At 41.5% G+C, this 18,080-nt stretch overlaps 2 protein-coding genes across 5 annotated transcripts in view; one reads left to right on the forward strand and one right to left on the reverse strand.

Annotated features, from left to right (window-relative positions):
* The window catches only part of LOC121585048 (golgin subfamily A member 7), a 43,765-nt gene that overhangs the window by 21,149 nt on the left and 4,536 nt on the right, over positions 1 to 18,080 (forward strand). Inside the window, exons 4-7 of one of the 4 annotated variants that reach the window (XR_006003783.2) lie at positions 95 to 196; positions 1,465 to 1,522; positions 6,315 to 6,405; positions 6,795 to 8,453. Coding sequence is in view for 2 of the 4 variants with exons in the window: in XM_041901387.2 (XP_041757321.1) it covers positions 95 to 196; positions 1,465 to 1,506 (144 nt within the window). In the remaining 2 variants the exon portion in view is untranslated. Of the gene's footprint in view, positions 1 to 94; positions 197 to 1,464; positions 1,523 to 6,314; positions 8,454 to 18,080 lie in introns of those variants that run through there. The other 3 variants (XR_006003784.2, XM_041901387.2, XM_041901388.1) reach the window with 3 other exon arrangements.
* The window catches only part of LOC121585047 (lysyl oxidase homolog 2B), a 60,537-nt gene continuing 58,656 nt past the window's right edge, over positions 16,200 to 18,080 (reverse strand). The window contains exons 11-14 of the mRNA XM_041901386.2: positions 17,803 to 17,918; positions 17,252 to 17,388; positions 16,790 to 16,901; positions 16,200 to 16,416 (exon numbers count right to left, since the gene is read on the reverse strand). Of these exons, the coding sequence (XP_041757320.2) occupies positions 16,346 to 16,416; positions 16,790 to 16,901; positions 17,252 to 17,388; positions 17,803 to 17,918 (436 nt within the window). The 3' untranslated portion in view covers positions 16,200 to 16,345. The remainder of the gene's footprint in view (positions 16,417 to 16,789; positions 16,902 to 17,251; positions 17,389 to 17,802; positions 17,919 to 18,080) is intronic.

The following is an 18,080-nucleotide window of genomic DNA, read 5'->3' on the forward strand; positions in this document are numbered from 1 at the left end:
TAAATTATAATCATGTCCTCTTCTAACTAAAACTATGTATGACAAGGAAAGTTGGAAAACTGAAAATGTTTTTTTTCTTATTGTCTCTTTTCAGGTTTTGAAGAAGATTGCTAAGTTCATCCAGGAGCAGAATGATAAGATCTATGCTCCACGAGGTCTGCTCCTCACTGACCCTATTGAGAGAGGCCTCAGAGTTGTATCCTTCTTCACAAAGCAGTTTGATAGCCATTAAAGCAACATGTCTATTTCTGAAAGGAAACTCAGAATTGGTCCCAAATGGCACCCTTTGAAGGGCACTACTTTGTAATTGGGAATAGTGTGCCTTTGGAACACAGCCTCAATATGTGCTACGCACATGGGGTAAACAAGGTACTCTATGATTTGGGTGGCCAATAGCACTTCGAAAAAATATATATATTTAGAATTAGAAGGTCAGAAAGTAAGTATTGTGCTTTTTTTCAGTGATATTTCCTGTATGCGTTTCTTAGGCCTTCATTAATTCTGTAAGAATGTGGTTACCTTACAAATGTAATCACCAAAATACCAGCTGCTTGTATTACAGTAACAACACAATGGGTTTCGTCATGCAGGCTGATATATATTTAAGTCAGGGCTGAGCTGGGCTAGCTCCATGTTGATGTGTGCTGTGCAGTACTAGCTAGAACAATGAAGTCTCACAGTGACCTGCTGCTGATGTGTGACCGAGTTGGTATGTGGTGTTTCCACAGTTGCGCCACAAATGGCACACTATTCCCTTTACAGTGCACTGCTTTTGACCAGAACCCCATAGGGAATAGGGCATCATTTGGGATGCATACCCAGGGCTCTGTGTGGTGTGCTCCCCTCTAGAACCCCTTCCTGTAAATGGAAACCAGGAGTCTGGGCAGCTCACAGGAAACCCAGTGGTACCCTATAATAATACCAAATAAAAGTTATTTTTAATCAATTTCATCTGCGCAAAATCAGAGGGTGCAGAAATGGTCACCGTTCTCCAAGTGTGTGGCTGACTCAACATCCAAATGAATTGTACTGAGGGCTGGAGCAGGCGGTAAAATATTACTGAAATTGTTTGTAGCTGAGGACCTCCTCCTGTATGATTTCATTGTCTGCATCCCAAATGGGACTCTGGTCAAATGTAGTGCACTATATAGGGAATAGGGTGCCATTAGGAAAGCAGACCTTGGTTTTCTGGTGACCTCCTGGATTATTTCTCCAGCACAGCCTGGGAGCGGCTGTGATAGAAGACTGGAGATTGACAGGAATGTCACACCTGCCCTTTTTTTCCTCCCATATCTTCTCAATGCACCCGAACAAAGTAATGTCTGCATTTTCGAGTGTCTGATTTGTTGTCTTGACTATTGCTGCCCAAGTGCTTTACACATAGCAGTATGTGTCTGTAGATGTACATTTTAGAGGAATTTTGCATTGCCTCCGAACTTTGTTCTTTAACTAAACATCATCAAGGTTGAAGTAACCATCTTTGAAGACAGGAGCCTGGGCAGATAAAATCTACAGTACTATGGTGAGTTTGAAGACAGTCATGTCACACAGGATGTGTACAACAGATTGCATATGCCTCATGGATTCATGGCCGTTCTGTATTGCTTACCAAATTACTCTGGAGCAATCTGTGGAAGAATACTGTCAAACTGCTCAAAGGGTGAAATCTATAAGTATTTGAATAGTGAGTGTGTGAGAGCAATTTCTTTAATCTAATGATGGATAGATATGTGGCATGTGATTGAATTGAAATATGGCTGCTCTTGCTTTCCAAGACTGAAATTATATTCTTCCTGATTCACCCCATGCTGTTATGAAAATTATTGAGACCATGTCATTGTCCCACAGCAATTTGTATTTACTCTCATGCTGTGCAGTTCCCATCTACCATATGATTCTCTGTACAGTATCACGCCACTCTGTTATGGGTTTCAAACATCGCAGAATTCATAAAAATGTACTGGCAGGCAACACAGGGTTTTTGTCCCAATGAATTTCAAGAGTACTACATATGTCATGAATCTATTCGCCTCAATCAAGCACATCTGTCCGCCTTGTGTAAATTATTGCATATGACAAAGAGCATAATTTCCCCCATTAAGATCGCAACCATTTTCAACAACAAGTGTCAAACTGCAAAACTGTTTGCGAACTCTTAATGACGATGTCTCAACTTGGTGGTTTTCAACAGACACCTCAGTCTCAGTCACGCCAAACCCAAACTGTCTCTGTGAATGTTCTGCCTGTAGAGAGAGCAACCATTCTTAATGGATCGGCTGAAGAACATGGCCCTGTGGAACAAAGTGCATACAGGGATTATTATTTTCATTAGAAATTCCTGCCGGGCACCTTTTATACATGTATTTGTGAGGAATGTAAACTGCTCTTTTATAAGTAGCTGTTAAGAGGAGTCTGTTGGACTGTTGCCATGGTCTTTTAGGCAATCTGTCCTTCAGCCAATGCAGCAGGCCCACTGGAAAGGCCCAATGTGAAGTGTTGCAATAGCATTGTCCCACTACTCTGCTGCATGCTCTTTATTCCTTCCTTCCATAGCAGAGCAGAAGGCCCTGATGGCGGACCTCAGTGGACCTGCTGTGGAATTTCACAGTTCAGGGTGAAGTGTGTGATGAATGGTACTCTGGTGTAATTGCTCCAGACCTCAGTGTAGGAAAACAGACGTTCAGCAGTTAATGTTTGCAAAATGAGTCATTAACAGACGACCGTGCCAAGTCTATCTCCCCATGCTGCTTCTCCTCCACCACAGTGCTCCCTCTTCAGGAGCAGGACCAATGCCCTGTGTGTTGTCCTGGCTCTTCCTGGTGCCAACCTGCCAACACAGGCTGGCACCGCTTTAGAGAGTGGGCACCTGGATTATCTTGACCTACAAATCATTAGTCTTTGGAGAGAATAAATGCTCTCAATTGTGAATATATGAAAGGGTTTATGATATGTAAAATAAAGATACATGTTTTCTCAGAAGAACAACTTTGAAATGACCAAAAAGCTTTGATATAACCAAAGTTGATGATGAATAAGTAGTGCACATTGTTGAGCACGGTGATGTGTGATGGTGGGTATTTAGAGCCATAGAGATGAGTAGCTAGCTAACTATACACAAAGGCTTAACTAAAAACGTCACTAAAGTTGATCTGCAATTACATTGATGGAAGCTACAATCTGTCTGCAATGTTGAAGCTGAATATATATATATAAACTCAGCAAAAAAGAAACGTCCTCTCACTGTCAATTGCGTTTATTTTCAGCAAACTTAACATGTGTAAATATTTGTATGAACATAACAAGATTCAACAACTTGAGACAAACTGAACAAGTTCCACATACATGTGACTAACAGAAATGGAATAATGTGTCCCTGAACAAAGGGGGGGTCAAAATCAAAAGTAACAGTCAGTATCTGGTGTGGCCACCAGCTGCATTAAGTACTGCAGTGCATCTCATCCTCATGGACTGCACCAGATTTGCCAGTTCTTGCTGTGAGATGTTACCCCACTCTTCCACCAAGGCACCTGCAAGTTCCCAGACTGGGGGGGATGGCCCTAGCCCTCACCCTCTGATCCAACAGGTCCCAGACGTGCTCAATGGGATTGAGATCCGGGCTCTTCGCTGGCCATGGCAAAACACTGACATTCCTGTTTTGCAGGAAATCATGCACAGAATGAGCAGTATGGCTGGTGGCATTGTCATGCTGGAGGGTCATGTCAGGATGAGCCTGCAGGAAGGGTACCACATGAGGGAGGAGGATGTCTTCCCTGTAACGCACAGCGTTGAGATTGGCTGCAATGACAACAAGCTCAGTCCGATGATGCTGTGACACACCGCCCCAGACCATGACGGACCCTCCACCTCCAAATCGATCCCGCTCCAGAGTACAGGCCTCGGTGTAACGCTCATTCCTTCGACGATAAACGCGAATCCAACCATCACCCCTGGTGAGACAAAACCGCGACTCGTCAGTGAAGAGCACTTTTTGCCAGTCCTGTCTGGTCCAGCGACGGTGGTTTTGTGCCCATAGGCGACGTTGTTGCCGATGATGTCAGGTGAGGACAGTCTGAGCACTGATGGAGGGATTGTGCGTTTCTGGTGTAACTCGGGCAGTTGTTGTTGCCATCCTGTACCTGTCCTGCTGGTGTGATGTTCGGATGTACCGATCCTGTGCAGGTTTTGTTACACGTGGTCTGCCACTGCGAGGACGATCAGCTGTCAGTCCTGTCTCCCTGTAGCTGTCTTAGGCGTCTCACAGTACGGACATTGCAATTTATTGCCCTGGCCACATCTGCAGTCCTCATGCCTCTTTGCAGCATGCCTATGGCACGTGAACGCAGATTAGTAGGGACCCTGGGCATATTTCCTTTGGTGTTTTTCAGAGTCAGTAGAAAGGCCACTTTAGTGTCCTAAGTTTTCGTAACTGTGACCTTAATTGCCTACCGTCTGTAAGCTGTTAGTGTCTTAACGACCATTCCACAGGTGCATGTTCATGAATTGTTTATGGTTCATTGAACAAGCATTGGAAACAGTGTTTAAACCCTTTACAATGAAGATCTGTGAAGTTATTTGGAATTTTACGAATTATCTTTGAAAGACAGGGTCCTGAAAAAGGGTTTATATACAGAAAAAGGGTTTATATAAAGAGTTTATATACAGTACTAGTCAAAAGTTTGCACACCTACTCATTCAAGGGTTTTTCTTAATTGTACTATTTTCTACATTGTAGAATAATAGTGACAACATCAAAACTATGAAATAACACATGGAATCATGTAGTAACCAAAAAAGTGTTAAACAAATCAAAAATATATGTTATAGTTCAGATTCTTCAAAGTAGCCACCCTTTGCCTTGATGACAGCTTTGCACACTCTTGGCATTCTCTCAACCAGCTTCATGAGGAATGCTTTTTCAACAGTCTTGAAGGAGTTCCCACGTATGCTGTTGGCTGCTTTTCCTTCACTCTGCGGTCCAACTCTTCCCAAACCATCTCAATTGAGTTGAGGTCAAGTGATTGTGGAGGCCAGGTCATCTGATGCAGCACTCCATCACTCTCCTTCTTGATAAAATAGCCCTTACACAGCCTGGAGGTGTGTTGGGTCATTGTCCTGTTGAAAAACAAATGATAGTCCCAGCGTATCGCTGCAGAATGCTGTGGTAGCCATGCTGGTTAAGTGTGCCTTGAATTCTAAATAAATCACTGACCGTGTCACCAGCATATCACCCCCACACTATCACACCTTGTCCTCCATGCTTCACGGTGGGAACAACATGCGGAGATCATCCGTTCACCTACTCTGCGTCTCACAAAGACACAGCGGTTGGAACCAAAAATCTCAAATTTGGACTCATCAGACCAAAAGACAGATTTCCACCGGTCTAATGTCCATTGCTCGTGTTTCTTGGCCCAAGCAAGTCTCTTCTTCTTATTGGTGTCCTTTAGTTAAATTTTCTTTGCAACAATTCGACCATGAAGGCTCGATTCACGCAGTCTCCTCTGAGCAGTTGATGTTGAAATCTGTCTGTTACTTGAACTCTATGAAGCCTTTATTTGGGCTGCAATTTCTGAGGCTTTTAACTCTAATGAACTTATCCTCTGCAGCAGATGGGTCTTCCTTTCCTGTGGTGGTCCTCATGAGAGCCAGTTTCATCATAGCGCTTGATGGTTTTTATAACTGCACTTGAAGAAACTTTCAAAGTTCTTGACATTTTCCGGGTTGACTGACCTTCATGTCTTAAAGTAATGATGGACTGTTGTTTCTCTTTGCTTATTTGAGTTGTTCTTGCCATAATATGGACTTGGTCTTTTACCAAATAGGGCTGTCTTCTGTATACACCCCCCCCCACCTTGTCACAACACAACTGATTGGCTCAAACGCATTACGATGGAAAGAAATTCCACAAATTAACTTTTAAGAAGGCACACATGTTAATTGAAAGGCATTCCAGGTGACTACCTCATGAAGCTGGTTGAGAGAATGCCAAGAGTGTGCAAAGCTTTCATCAAGGCAAAGGGTGGCTACTTTGAAGAATCTCAAATATAAAATATATTTTGATTTGTTTAACACTTTTTTGGTTACTACATTATTTCATAGTTTTGATGTCTTCACTATTATTCTACAATGTAGAAATAGTAAAAATTAAGAAAAACCCTTGAATGAGTAGGTGTGTCCAAACTTTTGACTGGTACTTTTTGACTGGTACTTTAAAAAAAAGTGTATCTGCATAAACTGGCTGCTTTTTGTCCTTTTTTTATTCTACCTGCTGTTTAAGAGCCTTTTTCTCACTGACCTTCTCTCACCTTTGGCAGATCACAGACTGACTGGACTATAGCTCTTGAGGGGCTGGTTCTATCTGGTTCTGGGTCTGCTCAGCATCACCTGGGGCCTCATTTATCAAAGGTGCGTTCACTCAAAAAATGGTCTAAACCTTGCGAATGCTAGTTTTCCGTCAAATGTTGGTATTTATCCATTTGGAACATGAAGGGAAAGTGTGCGTATCTCCATGCAAATCTCAGACCATGGGTATGCACAACTTCTAGTTGTTGATCAACTGTATCACAAGCAAATATCGTTCTTTTGAGGAAAACTGAGGTGTTTGATGCATTGAAATTATGCTAATTAAAACATATAGGCCTAATGATAAAACAGATGCATTTGCCATTGGTAAGGAGATCACATAGCAGCATGTAGCATGTTTCTTTTACTTTTCTATAGGGCTAAATCATAATCATATTGCAGGACATGTCTCTCCTCTTCCACCCTTAGCGCCATTGGTTTCTTGTTTTCAGGGATACTGAAGAACTGGAAAAACTGAAGTGGATACTACGCTCATTTATCCATCGCTTATTTAATAGCAAACATGCTCCAAAGTAAATAAACCGGTAGCCTATTTAAATTTGACAGTATGTGTAGGATACAGTATTGCTGTGCGAAAGGAGCGCAACATCATAGCCTATTTAAATTCAGAGCCTATACCAAGGTAGAAGATAGAAACAATCATCTACTGATAAACAAAATATTGAACAACAATTTGTATTTTCCATAGAAGTGTGCTGTAGCATTTACTTTTGAATAGTTCGAATAGGGAATCAAACTTGCAGAATGTGCTGCCAGTGTTTGTCACTCTCTGTAGGCGGCATGCATATTTAGTTTGAAAAAGTCACTGAAAAAGATTTAAACATTCTGACCTCACCTCTATATAAACGTTATAAAATGTGCCATTGCACTTTCTTTTAGAAACTGTCATGGACTCAGTTCCAACATCTCCAAATCATACATCAAATGAGGGCATTGTTGTTACCGCAAGGTAACAAAAACATGCGTATATGTTTGATAAATCCCAATAATGAGTTGTGCATGCAAATCCTAGTATCTCCACGTACAGCAATTTAGTGAGAAATGAATGCACGGTTGATAAATGAGGCCCCTGGTCCTGGGTGGGTGGGTCCACCACCACACCTCCAGACTGAGGACCACCTGAACCTTTAGCCGGCAGAACATCATACTAGCTCTCCTTGCTCCCATCCAGGATCCACATCTACATTCTGATTACTGCGTCGCTACAATCTCCCCTCTACTCCACTCCCTTACACGGTTCTATACTCCACTCCACTAATGCATGTACAGTATATGATGCTGGGGCTGTATTGCCCAACAAAATCCTAAATGCCCTTCTAAAGTGAAATCAGATACGATTTGACAGTTATGTTGTTTTATGTAATACGTCTCCTGACTCCTAATCCTCTCAAATGTAATTCCTATCTCTGTATTTATAACCATTACTTACTGTATCTTAAGTCTATTTACTTTTGCCTGTACAGAGATTGTTTGCTTTACAAAACCAAATGGCCCAAATTATGCTTGCATTCTTCTTGCATGTTGCTTCAATGCTCAGATGGTTCTTTTGTAAAACGTAACTGTGCCATGCATAGTGTTTGTTTGGTGACTTCTGTTCATTTCGCCATGCGCTGATTGACTTGTTTGTACGTGTGTAGGTAGGCTATGTGTAGCTATGTAAGCACATTTGATTGCCTTCAAGTGAAGCGTTAGGCCGAAAAGTGCTCTTGTTTGTCTCCAGTGCCTGTAGTTGTTGTGAAGATTGTCTCAGTCAGCTCAGTGGGTTCAGGTCAAGTGTATCTTAGCATTCTATCTTAGCAGCCATCTTATTTAGCTTATCCTAACTTTTTCTTGCTTTATTCTCGGCAGCAAGCAAGTTAAAAACCTAAGATGATTCCTAAACAACCCCAACTTCTTGATTTATTTGTTCTTGTATTGATCAATTGTATGAATGAAGGACATTAGATTGATAAAACTTTTTGCTGATGATATAGATATATATACACTCACAGTATGTGGGTTAAATACAATGATGAATATAAACCCTGGATTGCTGATATGTATTGGCCAATGAAAGGTTTTGAAGCCAAAGGTCGGCCATATTGGCACTCCTCAGAAGAAGCAGTTTTCAATTAAATGTTTCAAGGACAAAATGACATGTATTTAAGTATAATTTTTTTGTAGTAGAGACGGTAACATTAGAACTTTCAAAAATGTATACTTTAAGGAAAATGTTTTTATATATATTTTATTATTGTTCTTTTTTTTTTATGTTTAGCTCACATTATGTAATTTAAAGTATGCAATACAGAGTCTGTAATATAATACATGTGTCAAAAACAAATTTAGACATTAATAAATGCTTTTCAATAGCTTCCAAAATATATTTTTTACAAAGGTTGGGGTCTCAAGATGGAGGCGCGGCGGCTTCAAAACAGCGCCTTCTCAGTCATCTAGTGTATAAGTAATTGGTTAAATATGACATTGCTCAGTAGAACTACATCCATTTCATAATGATGCGTTTTGAATGTTAAATGCTGAGATTATTTTGTCTGACTGAAATCTGTTAGTGCTATATTACAGATAATCTAACACAACAGAAATGTCAGATTTATAGATTTTATGGAACGTTTTGAGGGCAGGTTATAATGAAAGTCACATCACTTATTCTCATTTATTGTCAATATTATTTCATTGTATTCTGAAAATGGCGATGTTGAGCGAAAATGAAAATGTATTTAATTTGGCCTTTTTAACATTAAACTCTATTTAGTTTGATAAATTGGTATACCTTTTATATGTAATTTGTTAAGTTAAAATGCAAACAGTTTCTTAACTTGTGAATTGTATCATAATAAATCAAACGTTTCACATCTTCTACACTTCTGGATGATGCAGAAAATAATTAGGATGTTTTAGCTTAAAGGGGCAATCCAGAATTGAAACAATAACAAAGTGTGGTCCCTGCCACTTTTTCAGTAAAAAGCTCAAATTCATAGACAGAGCTATGGATGCAAGGATTGACAATCCATGATATCAAAATTATAGTTTTAAACATGTTTTGAGGCTATACAGTGTTTGTTTACGTTTACTTTGTTTACAAACAGAGTAAAACAAGCTTATATTTTAGGTTCTGATGGGTAAGACAGTTGAACTAATGAGAGATTTATAAATTATACTCTTCAAGAATCAATGCGTACATGTTATTAATTAATATGTCAAAAAATGGATGTTGCAACTACAAATTGTAAACAAACTGTATGATAATCTATAGTAGAAATGTTATCTGTAAATTGACATATTCACATCTTCTTTAAATAGATTTTGGGACAGTACATTTGACTGAGATTGGCCCTCTTCATCAATACAGTAATAGCATGGATGCACAAACACTGGTTTTACACAGACTGTGGGTACTGATGTCTGGTCAGAGTGGGTTTTAGACAGGGAAAAGTTGCAACCTAGGGCTGGAAAAACAGGACTTCCCAGAGAGCTGCTTTCAATTCCAGGTAATATATTATCTTGTTCATAAGAGTTATAGAGGGAGGACCAGCCTGACTAAATCTCCCTGAAAGTTGTAGTATTTCTCACCGTTAAACTAAATATTCACAGAAAAGTCGTTCTGGGTATAACTAAGGAGGTGGAGAGAGATTTCGAGTAAGATTGGACAAAGGGACACATTCTGCATCCCAAATGGCACCCTATTTCCTATGTACAGTGAGGGAAAAAAGTATTTGATCCCCTGCTGATTTTGTACGTTTGCCCACTGACAAAGAAATGATCAGTCTATAATTTTAATGGTAGGTTTATTTGAACAGTGAGAGACAGAATAACAAAACAAAAAATCCAGAAAAACGCATGTCAAAAATGTTATAAATTGATTTGCATTTTAATGAGGGAAATAAGTATTTGACCCCCTCTCAATCAGAAAGATTTCTGGCTCCCAGGTGTCTTTTATAAAGGTAACGAGCTGCGATTAGGAGCACACACTTAAAGGGAGTGCTCCTAATCTCAGCTTGTTACCTGTATAAAAGACACCTGTCCACCGAAGCAATCAATCAATCAGATTCCAAATTCTCCACCATGGCCAAGACCAAGAGCTCTCCAAGGATGTCAGGGACAAGATTGTAGACCTACACAAGGCTGGAATGGGCTACAAGACCATCGCCAAGCAGCTTGGTGAGAAGGTGACAACAGTTGGTGCGATTATTCGCAAATGGAAGAAACACAAAAGAACTGTCAATCTTCCTTGGCCTGGGGCTCCATGCAAGATCTCACCTCGTGGAGTTGCAATGATCATGAGAACGGTGAGGAATCAGCCCAGAACTACACGGGAGGATCTTGTCAATGATCTCAAGGCAGCTGGGACCATAGTCACCAAGAAAACAATTGGTAACACACTACGCCATGAAGGACTGAAATCCTGCAGCGCCCGCAAGGTCCCCCTGCTCAAGAAAGCACATATACGTGCCCGTCTGAAGTTTGCCAATGAACATCTGAATGATTCAGAGGAGAACTGGGTGAAAGTGTTGTGGTCAGATGAGACCAAAATGGAGCTCTTTGGCATCAACTCAACTCGCCATGTTTGGAGGAAGAGGAATGCTGCCTATGACCCCAAGAACACCATCCCCACTGTCAAACATGGAGGTGGAAACATTATGCTTTGGGGGTGTTTTTCTGCTAAGGGGACAGGACAACTTCACTGCATCAAAGGGACGATGGACGGGGCCATGTACCGTCAAACCTTGGGTGAGAACCTCCTTCCCTCAGCCAGGGCATTGAAAATGGGTCGTGGATGGGTATTTCAGCATGACAATGACCCAAAACACACGGCCAAGGCAACAAAGGAGTGGCTCAAGAAGAAGCACATTGGCTAGGCCACTCCAGGACCTTCGTCTCCAGACCTTAATCCCATAGAAAATCTGTGGAGGGAGCTGAAGGTTCGAGTTGCCAAACGTCAGCCTCGAAACCTTAATCACTTGGAGAAGATCTGCAAAGAGGAGTGGAACAAAATCCCTCCTGAGATGTGTGCAAACCTGGTGGCCAACTACAAGAGACGTCTGACCTCTGTGATTGCCAACAAGGGTTTTGCCACCAAGTACTAAGTCATGTTTTGCAGAGGGGTCAAATACTTATTTCCCTCATTAAAATGCAAATCAATTTATAACATTTTTGACATGCGTTTTTCTGGATTTTTTTGTTGTTATTCTGTCTCTCACTGTTCAAATAAACCTACCATTAAAATTATAGACTGATCATTTCTTTGTCAGTGGGCAAACGTACAAAATCAGCAGGGGATCAAATACTTTTTTCCCTCACTGTGAGCCTATGCTCCGTTCAAAAGTACTGCACTACATAGGGAATAAGGTGCCATTTGGGACGCAGCCACAGAGATAGGACTTTCCCATGAGCTCTGAGGTTACTCTTGACCGTAAGATAAATTAGACCCAATCACCTGTTCTGGTTCCCTGTCCTCTCTCAGGCCGAGCCTGAGAAAGAGACTGCTGAACCATCCCCTTCAGTTTTAGCACGCACAGAATCTATTCAGCGAAGCCTCACATAATTAACCTTTTATCACATGAATGCAGCTCTTTGTTACCTCATAGAGCAGAAGGAGATATTCCCTGTCCCAAGCGTGTCTAGTCAACCGAATGTCTGTCGTTACCCACTGAACTCCGTCTCAAGTTACCCGTGACATTCCCCCTCCTGGTGGCACAGCATGGTAGGTGGTCTTCCCTTCATGGCCGCAAAACCAGCCAGACCTTCAGCCGTGTGAGGAGTGTGTGTAGTCTGTGTGTGTGTGTGTCAAACGTGTAGTTGTTGCGTGCGTGTCGGTAGTGTGTGTATGTACTTCGATGGCTCTTGCTACCATTATCTGCCCTGGTGGGAAGACGTGGATTAATAGTGAGACTATAGCTACAGTACATCAGGGGAATGGGTGGTCTTGGAAGGGGATTAAACAAACACCTGCCTGCGCCTCTAACATCTAATCTGTCAGGAGGACTAAAACCTGAAAGTGTCAGAGGGGGTGATAGGTGTGTAATTGATGGTCCTGGATGAATCCCATCTTCCAGGGTAGTAGGCTATGCATGGCTGAGGCTAACTGCTACATCTATAACTGTGTCCCAAATGGCACCCTATTCCCTTCATAGTGCACTAGTCGACTTTGACCAGGGCCCATAGGGATCTAGTCAAAAGTAGTCCACTAGATAAGGAATAGGGTGCCATTTGGGACACAGCCTATGCTTTAGACCTGGAGCATTTGTCTCAACCAGACAAGCTGAGCTGCTTCACAGTCTTCTTAACAGCAGTCCTGTTCCTGGGGGTGCCGGAGATTAACTTTATTAGTCCTTCTGCTGAGTAATGCAGGGCTGCTTACATTAGCACAGGAGACCGTCCAAACAAAGAGCAATGAGGCCTGGATTTACTCCAACCAATGACAACAGGAAGTCCATCTCTCTAGTTTTCACTGAACAGCAGTTACCCAAGTGAACAGCTCCAATTTAAGTGCATACTAATTCTCTAACATAGCTTTTTTAGTACAAACAATGCTCTTACAAAGCTGTTTTAGTGCATACAATGCTCTTACAAAGCTGTTGTAGTGCATACAATGCTCTTACAAAGCTGTTGTAGTGCATACAATGCTCTTACAAAGCTGTTTTAGTGCATACAAAGCTTGCCATTCGGATTAGCTTGCTGCAGAAAGTCTAAAACTTTTGTAGTACTTCAAACTCATTCTGACATTTGCCTTATGGACTATTATGTCCCTTGTGGTTCAGTTGGTAGAGCACGGCACTTGCGAAACCAAGGTTGTGGGTTCGTTCCAATGGGGGAGCAGTACGAAAATGTATGCACTCACTACTGTGTCGCTCTGGATAAGTGTCTGCTAAATGACTAAAATGTAAATGTAGAATAACTGTATTTCTCACCTCTAGGTGTAGCACATGCATAATTCCCTAACAAATGGCATGGATACATAAATGAAAGAGTAAAACTAGTTGTGAGAATGTTTCTGATGGCACACTAAAAGAAAGTCACTCCTGTTGAAATATTGCAATGTAGATATTAAAGGACATCCCTTGGCCATACCGTAGGAATGATAGAAAAGTCAGCAGAGCAATGAAGAACAAACTGTAATGTGTATAGATGACCCGAGGGTGGAAAGCATATGCTGTGTCCTACATGAGACACCACTGCTTTATGGTCTATTGCCAAATCACTACCTTAAACAACCAGAAGATGGCAGCAAATTCAAGAACTGTGTGATTAAGACTACTTTATTGGTAAATTGGCCACAAGGTCCAACTGAAATTGTACCTCCGCTTTTAACCCAACCCCTCCTACAGACATACTTATAAATATATACCGTTTTTTTGGAGAGTTCGGGGTGTGGCCACACTGGGAGATGTGGGGGGTTAAGTGCTTTGCTCAAGGGCACAACGGCAGGCAATGGCATCTAGGATTTGATACCATCAACCCTCCGCTTGCCAGCTCACTTCCTGACAGATTTTTCCCGTCGGACCCAGGATTCAAACTGGTAACCCTCCAGTTGCTGGTTCACCTCTCAAACCTGCCGCCCCTGCCATGTGTGATGATGGTGGCATTAGGCCTAATTTAAATGTATAGATCTGAAAATACAACCGACAACTTAGATTTGTTTGCTCAATAAATTGTTCCTTTAATATAGTTAACAAAGCACATTATGGATTTAAACACTCCATTCAAGTATACAGTTGGCATACATAATATACTGTAGCGACTCAGCTGTCACTGTACTGTACCCTCATAAAACAGAGGATGACAGTTTGGTAGCACCATTATAAAAAGTACAATAAAATAATGAGCGACACACACACACATTATAAAATAAAAAAACTAAGTAAAAAAAATCCCTACTCTATTAAAATCCCTGACTTTTACAACAATAAGTTACTTATATGATGTTTGCTGGAAAATATGAGATTGTTCATGAATGTTGAAAAGGAAACAAAAAGGCACTGAGGGGGATTAGTTGTATCCCTCCGTTTGAACTACTGTACTACCACCACTATGTTGTGGTGTGGGGCAGGCTAATGTCTGCTATTTGGTCACCGTTTTTACAATGGAAAAGGAACTTCTCAGGCACTTGGGACTGGTCCTGGGTTTATTACAGATGTCAGAGTGAGAACACCACAGAATAACTTACAAATAGAGCATGTTGACCATATTGATGACATCTGAGGGAGTACCCTGAGGGTAGCAACCCTGCACTTCTAAATAATGTTGTCTACATTTCCCAAGGAAGAGGAAATATAATACATTATTAAATCACGTCACCTTGTTGCACAATTCTAAGAGAGAAAAAGGCACAGGACATCTCTTGGACTGTTAAACATTTCCCAACAGCAATGCGCTTACTGGCAGTTAGTTATTGCATCCTATCATTGTATTGTACTGTACTGTATCCTTCATTAAGCTACTCGGAGAGTAGCCTATATGAGGCACTTACTGTATAAAGCCATTAAACATTATTATTAGCTAATGATCAATAAAGTCTGTAGTGTTCCCAAATATGCCTTCGTTCATAGTCCAAGAGAGAGATTTCTTTGTCAGAGATATCCAAACACTGGGAAAATGACCTTTTGAATTAACGTTTTATCATATTACAAAAAGAAGTGCCGCAGAATTCCCTTTTCACTGCACTAATTTTGTCCAGGGCCAAACCGTAGTGCACTATATAGGGAATAGTGTGCCATATGAGTCTCATAACCTCTAGTGGGGAGCAGTGGGGATGTACATTTCATGTCTCTAACCCAGGCGTGACAGAGAAACTCTATCAGTACCGTATTGATCTCAACCAGAGAGCTGGGACTGGGAGAGGCTGCCTGGTTTTGGCCTGAACTGGGAGAGGCTGCCTGGTTTTGGGCTGAACTGGGAGAGGCTGCCTGGTTTTGGGCTGAACTGGAAGAGGCTGCCTGGTTTTGGGCTGAACTGGGAGAGGCTGCCTGGTTTTGTGAAGATAAAAGGATACATAAAATAGTCTGCCTAAGAAGGAGAGGGGATGTCTGAAAGATGTGGGCAGTGGGTTGCTTCTTTAGGCATAGTCAATGAGTGCTGTCCATATACTGTAGCACTCCCCACTAGGAGGGTTCATTCTTAACAGCTGTAGGCTTATTGGCGACAAGATAGAAGAGTTCATCCTGGACTGCTGAGAGAGAGAACAGAGCCCCAGGACAGCAAGAAAACAAAATATAATTACTTGACACATTGGAAAGAATTAACAAAAAAACAGAGCAAACTAGAATGCTATTTGGCCCTAAACAGAGAGTACACAGTGACATAATACCTGACCACTGTGACTGACCCAAACTTAAGGAAAGCTTTGACTATGTACAGACTCAGTGAGCATAGCCTTGTTATTGAGAAAGGCCACTGTAGGCAGCACTGTCTCTCAAGAGAAGACAGGCTATGTGCACACTGCCCACAAAATGAGGTGGAAACTGAGCTGCATTTCCTAACCTCCTGCCAAAAGTATGAACATATTAGAGACACATATTTCCCTCAGATTACACAGACCCACAAATAATTAGAAAACAAACCCAATTTTGATAAACTCCCATATCTATTGGATGAAATCCCACAGTGTGCCATCACAGCAGCAAGATTTGTGACCTGTTGCCACAAGAAAAGGGCAACCAGTGAAGAACAAACACCATTGTAAATACAACCCATATTTATGTTTATTTATTTTCCTTTTTGTACTTTAACTATTTGTACATAATATGACATTTGAAATGTCTTTATTCTTTTGAAACTTTTGTGAGTGTAATGTTTACTGTTAATTTTTTGTATTGTTTATTTCACTTGCTTTGGCAATGTAAACATATGTTTCCCATGCCAATAAAGCCCCTTGAACTGAAATTGAATAGATAGATAGATAGAGAGAGAGATCTAGTGTTTGGGGGCTTTTTGGCATTCTCTCTGTGTTGGTGGTGATGGTTCTCTGTTCTTCTCTTTCATCCTTTTATCTGTGGATCACCTGGTTGTTCAGTAGCCCAGGAAAGGCCTCCTCAGTCTCAGTGCTTAACGAACCACCTGGACACAGAAAAGGAGACAACAGGTCACACATGGTTACAATTAAAAATGTCACAACACTTTACACATTACACTTTCAAACCAAAGTTTGTCAGACGATTTAAGACCTCTAAAGTAGTCTAATGTCAAGATGAAACCAGGTCCCACGACATCAGTTGTGTAGATCCAACAACTGCATATGCCTCCACCACAAATTAATGGCATATAGCTGGATCAATACATCTTGACATTAGTCTACTTCTGAAAACATTTAACTTTCATTTATGAGTGAAATGTCCCTTTAAGTCAAGGAGGGTGGTGGAACAATGCAGTAACACATAATGTCTGATGTAAAACAGTTGCTCTACCTATGGTTGGTGCACCATTGCCTTACCATTATGACAGTTGTACATCCATATACGGTGGCCGTCGTATCTACATCTGCACTTCATGAAGTTATTGGAGTAGTCGGACTCAGGCACCTCATAGTTAGGGTTAATAACAACCTGTGGGACAGAGCCAAGTTGTTGTGAATGATCATTCCATACAAACAATCTTAACTATTGACAATCTAACAAGACTGTGTCCGGCAGAGACAACTAGTCCAACATGGAGATGACGAGGAAGCCAATCAAACTCTACAACTAACAAAATACATAGTTGGCATACAACATGAAAACCTCAATCGATAACATAGGATAATAGTGGAGTGGCATGACCTTGGTAGGGTACCAAATTGCATCCTATTCCCAATAGTGCACTACTTTTGACCAGAGCCCTATCAAAAGTAGTGCACTATATAGGGAATAGGTTGCCATTTGGGAGTTTACAGCATGTAACCAGAAAAGTCACTTACCTGGAATATGTAATCTCCGGGCTTGATGTCTGTGATGTCGATCCACTGGCAGTCAATATCATGTCTGTACGTATCCCAGCAGCCCACAGTGATGCCTTGCTCCCCAAAGTTGGCACACTCATATCTTTTCTCAATACCTGTCGAAGTTACAATCAATTAAAGACAAACAGGTAAGCACATCATTTTGCATGATGGACGCTTTTGTGAGTGAAAGTTGGGCTATTGCTCAGAGCTGGATGGGTATAGGCTGTATTATATTCCGCTTGGAGTGAGGAACACTGCATAGACGAGGGCTTTCCACACTACTGAGCTGAACAAAGCAGAGCCAAACCTACTGAACTGGCCTAGTTACACATCCGCCACAGTTACTGGAACCAGGCTGAAAAGAACGACACAGCACAGTTTGGTTCAGGTTGGCATAATAGTGTAAAAAAGGGTAGAAGTTTGTCGGAGGATGGTATGAATAGGTAAGTTGCAGGGCCTTGGTCAAAAGTAGTGCACTAGGGAACAGGGTGCCATTTGGGATGCACACTGTTTCTCCAGGCTCTTACCCTCTTCACATTCAGTGTCCTCCAGACAGAAGCTGGCCTTGTGTCCCTCTGCCACCTTAGTGCCGTTGAGGCTGAGCAGGTCATAGTGGGTGAACACCTCCATGCTGTGATAATGGCTGGACACAGAGAGAGACACGTTTATTCAACTAACCTCTAGCTTGCAATCACAGTGCAAAAGTAGACCTGTCAACTACTTGGTGCCTAGTATATTCTCTCTGAAGCAGATAGGTTTTTATACAAGAGCTTGAGACACTGTTGAAACACATGGCACCAAGGCC

This window comes from Coregonus clupeaformis, chromosome 16, assembly GCF_020615455.1.
Source record: "Coregonus clupeaformis isolate EN_2021a chromosome 16, ASM2061545v1, whole genome shotgun sequence".
Taxonomy (NCBI): Eukaryota; Metazoa; Chordata; class Actinopteri; order Salmoniformes; family Salmonidae; genus Coregonus; species Coregonus clupeaformis.